Source organism: Erythranthe guttata, chromosome 11, assembly GCF_056151865.1.
Source record: "Erythranthe guttata isolate IM_541 chromosome 11, IM_541, whole genome shotgun sequence".
Classification (NCBI taxonomy): Eukaryota; Viridiplantae; Streptophyta; class Magnoliopsida; order Lamiales; family Phrymaceae; genus Erythranthe; species Erythranthe guttata.
Genome location: NC_142543.1, coordinates 15,743,530 through 15,753,661, shown reverse-complemented (window position 1 = coordinate 15,753,661; position 10,132 = coordinate 15,743,530). Strand labels below are relative to the sequence as shown.

The 10,132-nt window shown below is 37.6% G+C and overlaps 1 protein-coding gene across 1 annotated transcript; it reads left to right on the top strand.

The window, feature by feature from the left end:
* Positions 1-7,104: 7,104 nt before the first annotated feature.
* On the top strand, positions 7,105-9,173 carry LOC148767085 (uncharacterized). The gene is made up of 3 exons (XM_088825949.1): positions 7,105-7,558; positions 7,874-8,072; positions 8,438-9,173. Exons 1-3 carry the CDS (start codon positions 7,105-7,107, stop codon positions 9,171-9,173), a joined length of 1,389 nt encoding a protein of 462 aa, XP_088682075.1.
* The last annotated feature ends 959 nt before the right edge of the window (positions 9,174-10,132 follow it).

Sequence of the window (10,132 nt, the reverse complement as noted above, 5' to 3'; positions counted from 1 at the left end):
TTGTTGAGCAATTTGGGTCACTTGAGCTTGAAGAGCCGTAATTGCATCTAACTCCAACACTCCGGGAACTTTCTTGGCTCCACTAACCGTCCTCTCGCTTGACTTGGCAAACCGATTTTGAGCAATTTGATCTAACATGATAAATGCATCCGGTATCGATTGACTCATAAAATTCCCCCCGGTTGATGCATCTAAGACCGTTCGTGCATTCTCGTTAATCCCTTGGTAAAAGATGTGGATTTGCCGCCATTGTTCGACTCCATGTGTTGGACACTGCCGCAAAAGAGTTTTTAATCTCTCCCATGCCTCATATGATTGTTCGCCTTGCTCTTGGACAAAATTATGAATTTCTTGTCGGATTCTCTCGTCCTTCTCGGGTGAGCTATAAACTTTCATGAAAAGGTTGAGGAGTTGAGGCCACGACGAGATAGAGTGGGGGGCTTGGGACATCAACCACTGGTGAGCTCTTCCTTGTAGGGAGTGCTTGAAGAGAATTAATTGAAGCGCCTCTTGGGAAACGCCATTTTGACGATGAGAGTTACAGGTATCGAGAAAATTGACAATGTGAAGATGGGGATCTTCACCTGCCAATCCACTAAATAACCCGTTATTTTGGAGCATCGTCAAGAGGCCTTGCTTGATCTCAAAATTGTGCGCCTCAATGGGTGGATATTGGATGCTCGGGCGGAATCCGTCTAGAGTTGGGATTATGTAATCTTGAAGTGCTCGTGGACGAACTGCTGGCTGTGCTGGAAGTTGAGGGGGTGGGTCTTGGAGTTGGTTTCCGTTGGCCTCGAGTAAATTACCGCGGCCCTGCGTTCTTCGTCCTCCATTATATTGTTTTCGCGTTGAAGTCTCCTAGCGGCTCGAAAGGTACGTTCGATTTCGGGATCAAACGGTTCTCTAGCAAGATCGAGTCTCCTACGCATACACAATACCTAAAACAAAAAATAAAATAAAACAAAAATTAAATGGGTGAATCGTGAAAATTGTTCAAATCTAGAGCTAGAATAAAATAAATAATTAAATAATTCCCCGGCAACGGCGCCAAAAACTTGTTGGCCGAAAACCTACACGCAAGTGCACGTATCGTACAAGTAATATAGTGGACAATTAAGTCCGGATATCGAACCCACAGGGAATATTTAATTATCTAAACCTAGACGCTAAATTCTACCAATTATTATCAAGCCCACCCTACACAGTCGACTTTAGAGAAAACTAACTAAATTAAAATAAATTAAAAGGCAAGCAAAAACAAGAAAGCAATTTAAAACGAAGATTTAATCAAGATAAGCAAGCCTGGGATTTTATTCTTCCCCCTATGTGATTATTACTTCCCCAATTCCTTCAATTATGCAAGCAATTAACCCGGATTATTAACCTGAGATGCTAAAATAATCATATACTCGCTTCCGCGTGTATTACGATTATAATCCTCTAGATTCAATTACTATATTCCTATGCAATTAATTCTAGAACACAACATTAAGCACAAATCTCAATAATGGCTACCTAAGAGATTAACTATATTCCTATGTTAATACCACAAAGGCTCTTCTACCACAGTTCTAATTATTAACCCGATCTTCCGATTCATGCGATTAACAATAACATAAAAACGCATAAAGTGGCCAGTTTCATGAACTTAATAAAACAAGAAGAAGAAATAATCCGGAATTAAAACTTGCATAAAATCATAGAATTGAGTTCATAAATCCCACATAGGGTTCCAAATAAAATCCTAGAAACAAGTAATTTAGCTACGCATGATTAAAGCAAAAATGCAAATAAAATAAATCATAGACGATAAATCTTTGCTTGGAGTCTTCGAATTCTTCGTCTTCGTTATTGCTTTGTTGCTCTTGAAATTGCGTAAAAAGATCCCTAATTGTGTGCTTGGCTTGGTCTTATATAGGGTGAAGAACTTGGGGAAGAAGGCAGTTTCCTTGTGCAATTAAAATTCCTTTACTGCGCAACTTCGGAGTCTCGGACGGGGGTCTCACAATTTGAACTAAAACTGGGACGGTGGCCTCAGCTTTAAATCTTCAGAATTTTGATATTTTCACTTTTGACCCATATTTTTGCCAAAATTGCAGTTTTGACCCCATACTTTTCCAATTCTTCAATTTATACCTAAAATACAATAAATCAACTTTTTAAGCACCAATTATCGTTAAAACACACCAAAAGCTCAAATAAAAAGATACGATATAGTGTAAAAATATACACTTAACAGTTGTGAAATTTAATCAACTAAATAATTAAACTAATTATGAAAGCAAATAAACACGAGAAAATATCAAGTAAAAACGGACCTAGGATTTCATCTTCCCCCTATGCAAGAATTGCTCACCCAAAACCCCTCAATTATGAAATACATGATTCATGATTATTAACCCGAGACACTAATTTACTCATAACCCGTTGTCGCGTGTATTATGAGTCTATTATTCATAAACGGCTCACTATATGTCTATGCAAACAAATTATGAATAAAACATTAAATAACAAGTCTCGTAAATGGCTACCTAAGGTGATATCTGTATGTCTACGACACCACATGCAATTGACACACTCATCCGGTGAAAACTACTCGAAGATTCTTTTACTTACCGTCTAATTATCGAAATAGCTCTGTCGAGTCAATCCCAATAATCACAGATAAAGCACATAAATTGATCAGATTCATGCACTAACAATCATAACAAGTAGAAGAAATAATCATAAAATCATAATTGCATAATCTCAAGAAAACGGGTTCACCATCCCCACATAGGGTTCCAACAAAATCCTAGATTAAAAGCTTAGCTACTCGTAATTCTTATGATAAACAAAATAAAAATAAAAGAAATAAGAAAAATTATGCTTGAGTCTTCGTTGATCTTCGTTCTTCCCGTTTTGTGGTGTAAAATTCCGTGCTTATGGTGTAGAGACTTGTTGCTTTTATAGGTTTTTCTTGATAAGGAAGTAGTGGAAACCTAATAGGAATCAATTTCCGCCACTTTCCCCCGGCTTTTGAGATCCTACACCGGGTGAAATACACCGGGTAGATCTTTACCATTCATATACACACAAACACACACACACACCCACATTGGTATGTGTAGATCAACGGTAAAAAATCACCCGGTGTAACCTTCACCGGGTGTAGGATAGATAAAACCCTTTCCCCCATCAAGATTTATTCGTCGATTTGTGCTATGTTAGAGTCCGAATTTTGGAATATTGTGTGCATAAGAATTGTAGCCCTTGAAATTATCTTTCCAATGCCGTCAAAATCACCTAATTCGGAGTTCGTATGAGAGAGATATGCTCGAAATGGTGAACACTGTCAAAGCTGTGGCGGGATTCCTTTTTTCAATTTGATTTGTTTCCTTATTTGCAACTTTTTTCCTTTCTTTTTGATCTTTTTTCCTTCATGGACACCTACTTCTCGTTTTTCACCTATAAAACACAAAATCAATCAATTAAAGCACAAATATAATTAAATCTAAACAAAATATCCACGTAAAGTAAACGTATTGAGTGTAGTATCTACACTCAACACACCCCCAAACTTGAACTTTTACTTGTCCTCAAGCAAAGTCTAATCGTAAGCAAAAAACTCAACTACGGCATCTCATCACATAGATTAATGACCAACTTCACGTTTTCAGAATTTGTAATTATAATGAAAATTCTTAGGCATTCGCAAGCTCAAAATTCAAAAGCACTTAGTCACTTACAATAGCCAAAAACCACAAATCATGCAATTGCTTCAAGCATCCAATATTTGTAAATTTAAGATAAAAAAAAAGTTATGCTTACATGTATATGTTTGACTCCAAATACTCACCAAAATATTCTACTCTACTAATATCGAACATTAAGCTATTGGGATCATTGGGGCTTTTTGGCTTTCAATTGTTAGGCTATTTGGTTCGAGGTAGGAAATATGTGTATATGTGGCTATTCTTCTTGAATTGAGGTGATTATCCCAAAATTTGAAAGATAGGCGTTTGAAACAATGAATTCACTTCTAAAGACTTTAAGAAACTCGATTCTTAAGAGTTCAAAAGTCTCCACTTTTGCTCTTAACACAATGGATCGAGCTTTCAAAACAATTCAACAACTAGTCCTTACTTCTCCCTTCTAGTCTCTTCTTTTCTTCTTTTTCTCTTTTTTTTTCTCTCTTTTTTTCCCTCTTTTTTTTATATATATAGAAGCATATATATTTTTCTTTTTTTTTTTCGAAGAAGAAGGACCTTATAAAATTTTTCGACCGAACTCCAAGGGTTAATTTTTTTAAAATCTCCACTTTTCTACCTTATACACTTTGGCTAAAATAAAGAACACCTTTTCTCCGAGGCTCAAATCAAGGTTCTAATGATAATTTCGATAAAAAGGTCGGCTTGAAAGGCTCAAACGGTTCAAAGAAGACCCAAATCATATCCCAAATCACTCACTACTCAACACTTTGTATCATAAATTTCCTAAGGTGAGTTTTAAAACCGAACATAGCATGATCTAGCACAAATTAATTCCAAATTTAAAATACAAAACATTCAACCAAAGCAATGCACAAAGTGTGATTCCTAGCAAATTTAATGTATAAATAGTTAGACACGTACTTTGGTTTTCTTTATCACAAATAATACTACTTTTTCTGACTTCTTGCGTAAGTAAGAATTAGAGGATACCTTAAGATCGTATCAATTGGTATTCAGAGCGAGGTTGAGGTTGAGATCGTATCAACGCTTCATTAGGGCTAGGCAGAGATAATATCGACGCAACTCAAGTTATGGGAACAAATGAAGAACGATTAGAGAGTTTAGAAAATTCTGTACAAGAAATTCGCACATCTATGCAACATCTTCTTGGCAGGGGGAATGAGGCGCGCCTAAATCCGTGGGGTAGGCGAGGCAATCGATCACCTCCGTCGTCAGATGGATCCTCCGATGACAAGAGTGATGACCGCCGCGCATCACGTACTTGAGTGAAAAGTAGGGTGTCTCACCGTGGTGAAAAAAAACAGCGACAAAATTCCGTTTATATGGATTTTCCGCGGTTTACGGGAGAAGAACCAAGGACATGGCTTAATCGTGCCAAACAATATTTTAGCGCTAACGAAGTTCATGGGGAGAGGAAGGTACGGCTCACTTCGTACTATATGGAAGGAAATCAATGGTGGCAATGGTTCGAACGGACTAATTGTTGGGGCTAAATACCTAACACGCAAGTGCACGTATCGCAAACAAGTAGTAAAAGAGGACTCGTGAGAGTCGGATGTCGATCCTACAGGGAATACTCAAATTATCTAATCATAAGTACCAAATTCTAACAATTATGATTTTTATCCAGCCTACGCAAAGTTGTCAAATTTAATCAACTAAATAATTAAACTAATTATGAAAGCAATTAAACACGAGAAAATATCAATAAAAACGGACCAAGGATTTTATCTTCTCCCTATGCAAGAATTGATCACCCAAAACCCCTCAATTATGAAATATATGATTCATGATTATTAACCCGAGACACTAATTTACTCATAACCCGATGTCGCGTTTATTCTGAGTCTATTATTCATAAACGGTTCACTATATGTCTATGCAAACCAATTATGAATAAAGCATTAACTAACAAGTCTCGTAAATGGCTACCTAAGGTGATATTTGTATGTCTACGACACCACATGCAATTGACACACTCATCCGGTGAAAACTACTCGAAGATTCTTTTACTTACCGTCTAATTATCGAAATAGCTTTGTCGAGTCAATCCCAATAATCACAGATAAAGCACATAAATTGATCAGGTTCATGCACTAACAATCATAACAAGTAGAAGAAATAATCATAAAATCATAATTGCATAATCTTAAGAAAACGGGTTCACCATCCCCACATAGGGTTCCAACAAAATCCTAGATTAAAAACTTAGCTACTCATGTTCTCTAAGAAAAACATCACAAAAATATAAAAAGAAATAGATTAAGAAAAGATAGATGGAAGAAGAATTATGATGAAGATTTGTCAATTCTCCGTCTTTCGTTTCTTCGTTCTCTCGCTCCTCTTCCTCTAAGATTGTGTTCAAAAGTCCTCTAATTCGTGCTTGGTTTGCCCTTAAATAGATGCCCCAACTTGGTAGAAGAATTTAGGTTTCCTTGGGTGATTAAAAGTCCAAAATTGTCTCCAGCGTGTTTTGGCGCGGCCGCCCGAAAATCAGTGTAATTTTCACACGGCTGCACGAGAATCGTCGAAACCTTCTGCCCAACTTCTGCAGTTGGCGCGGCCGCGCGGGCCAATTGTCAGCATATTTTTGTTTTCTTCCGTTTTTGCCCGTTTTTTGACCTTTTTTGGCTCGTTTCATCCTTGGAACTCCCAAATCGTCAAGTTGTACCTATAATACAATAAACCACTCATTAAGCACCATTTAATCAATAAAAGTATACAAAAATTATCGTAAGAAAGTATACATTGAGTGTAAAATATACACTCAAAAATAATCGTGACCGTCGATTATCGTGGAGACATTTCGAGAAAAGGAGTGCTGCTACGGTTTGGCCACGGGGATTACGAGGACCCCAACGAGTCGATTTGTAGGCTGCGACAAAAAGTGTGCTTTCGTGAATTTATGGGGAAATTTGAGAAGTTGATGAACTGTCTACCGAAGTGGTCAGAAGCTGCCCTGACAGGGGATTTCATGGCAGGGTTAAAGGAAGAAATAGCCACAGATGTACGACTTTTTAAACCTAGAGATCTCCAGACAACCATAAAATTGGCAAAAAGAAAAGATGAGCAGTTACTTTCCGGCCGGAGAATAGGGAACACTAATTGCGTCGCTGGAAGAACCCCATCGACCATACCTACTTCGGGAGCATCGTGACGAGCCCCGCCCATGGGAGAAACACGACGTATGTCTGGGGAGAAATCGCAAAGGAGGCGTGATCAGAATATGTGCTATTAATGTGACGAAAAGTACGTTAAGGGACACCAATGCAAGCGAACCCAAAATATACTCATCGAGTTGGATGAGAAGACCGACGATGATAACGATACTCTAGAAGATGAACAACAAATCTCTTTAAACGCCATAAGTGGCGAGGTTGACGGATGAACGATGCGCCTAACAGGCACCCTCGGGGAGTCGCGTGTGGAGGTATTGATTGATAATGGCTCAAGCCTTAATATCATTAACTCTAGTTTGGCTCGACAAATGCAACTCTCAGCCACAAAGATTAAACCAATCGGTGTTCGGGTGGCTAATGGTGCAAGATTGGAGTGTGCGGAAAAGTATGAGTCGGTCAAAATGAAATTGCAAGGCTATAATTTCACGACAACATTATTCGCATTGCAATTAAGTGGTCTGGATGTGGTGCTAGGTATATCTTGGCTTGAAAGTATTGGAGTAGTGATAAACGACTACAAGGCCAGGACATTGAGTTTTACAGAGGGAGGTCGAGAATTCCATATTCAAGGACGTGCAAAGAAAGAAATTGACATGGTCGACTTAGATTCTATTCGAGCCGATTGGATTTCCGGCGGTGAATTATTTGTAGTGGCGGGAGACGGGGGTGACTTACGAGATTGCTAAAGAGAGTTGGAGGAGAGCAGTGAAATAAGCAAATTACTTGAAGAATTCCGCGACATTCAAGAATTGCCCAAAGAACTACCACCAGCCCGGATCTTCGACCACCGAATCCGACTTTATGACAAAACCAAAGTGGTGAACGTTGCTCCGTACCGCTATGCGCACTTTCAGAAAAATGAGATTGAAAGGCAAGTGGAAGAACTACTGCAATCGGGGTTGATTCGGCGTAGCACGAGTCCCTTTTCCTAACCAGTTTTATTAGTTAAAAAGAAAGACGGGTCGTGGCGATTTTGTACAGATTACAGGGCCTTGAACAGTGCTACGCTTAAAGATCGTTTTCCCATTCCGACGGTGGATGAATTGCATGGCGCTGAGTACTTTAGCAAGCTTGATCTACGAGCTGGATATCACCAAATTCGTGTTCACCCAGACGACATACACAAGACATATTTTCGAGCACACAACGGGCATTACGAATATTTGGTTATGCCATTCGGGTTGTGCAATGCGCCATCTACGTTCCAAGCGACAATGAATGAAATATTTCGACCATACTTGCGCCATTTTATTCTGGTTTTTTTTGACGATATTTTGGTCTACAACCGATCGTGGGCAGATCATCTACAACATTTTGCATGTGACTTTAAAAATTTTACGTGATGGGCACTTCTACGTCAAACCAAGTAAATGTTGTTTTGGCCGTAAACAAGATGAGTACCTTGGCCACTGGATTTCTATTGAAGGAGTCCGAGTCGACGATGACAAAATTAGAGCAATGGTAGAGTGGCCTAAACCTGCCACTGTGCGAGCTCTTAGAGGATTCCTTGGATTTACCGGGTATTATCGTTGTGCATAATTATAGTACTATTGTGAGGCCTTTAACGGATTTATTAAAGGAGGTAGCGGTTGAGTGGAATGAGAAGGCTGATCAAGCCTTTGAAAATTTGAAACAAGCTATGGCTAGCACACCGATATTGACACTACCAAATTTTAACGGGGACTTTATGACCGAGACAGATGCTTCTGGGGGAGGAATTGGTACTATACTAAGTCAAAATGGCCGACCGCTTGCATATTTAAGTAAGGGTCTGAGCGTGACAAAACGAGCATGGTCGACGTACGAGAGAGAAATGCTTGCTATTTTGGAAGCCGTTCAAAGTTGGCGGCCCTATCTTCTTGGCGGCAAATTTATTACGGATCATCGTAGTTTGCGTTGTTTGCTTGAGCAACGGGTCACTACACCGGAACAGCAAAAATGGATAGCAAAACTCCTGTGGTTCGATTATGAGATTGTCTATAAACCAGGAAAGGAGAATGCAACATCTGATTCATTATCACGCCGTGACCAAGGGAATTCCACTAATGATGTAACCACTAGTGAACATAATCCAGGCGCATGCGAGTTACAGACAATTTCAATTCCAGCATGGGCAATCTGGGAAGAGATCGCTGAAGCCACCGATTCAGATCCTAGACTAGTAGAAATAAAAGAAATTGTGGGCAGAGACTTGGCAGAAAGTGAAGGGTATTCAGTTCGTCGAGGATGCGTGTGGCGGAAAGGAAAGGTGTTAGTGTCCGAAGTCTTGCCATTGCGATAGAAAATTTTGAAAGAGTTCCATTGCTCACCATCAGGCCATTCTGGTGAACTTAGAACTTTCCGACGATTATTGTTCTTTTTACGTCTTAACGTTTACTTATACCCTTATAATATTTTAAATAAGTTTAATGTCAGTTTGATAATATAATTAAATATTAATTTCTAATATATTTAATATGAGTTTTTGGATGTTTCAGCTACCATACATAAGAAAATTGATATAAAGGTTGCAGGATTGAATATAATTGTTTTTTATACAAAATAATAGATCATTGCAAAAAACATTGATGCAAAATCAGAATTATGATTGTGATTAGTATTATCATTAGAATTATGATTATAAATAATATTCTTTGAATTAGCATTAATATTAATACTAGGATTAGGATTCAAATTAATATAGTATTAGAATTAATATTAGGATTAGAATTAGGATTAGGATTATGATTAATATTTGTATTAGAATTATAATTAAGATTATGATTATGATTAGTACTACAATTAGTGACATGTATTAGTATTATGATTATGATTAGCATTAGAATTAGGATTATGATTAGAATTAAGATTAACATTAGAATTAGAATTAACATTAGCATTAGCATTAGCATTAGCATTATTAGATACTTTGGTAAAAAGATCAACACCAATAGAGATTCTAGAGTGTCTCTAAAATAGAGACTATACCAAAAGTTTCTAAATATTTTCCTACACTTGGGATTATATATAGAGACTCTAACCTAAAGTTTTCTCACTGTAAATTAATCAAAAAATTAAGAATATCAAATTTATATTTTTGTAATCGAAAGATTTATTTTTGTTGCTTAACATATTTACTTTTGTTGTTGAAATAAGAAAATAAAATAAATATTTTTTTTCTAGGTGAGACATGCATTAAAAAGTTAAGATAATGGAATTGAAAAATAACTATAGAAAATTTGATGTACAAAACTAAACTAA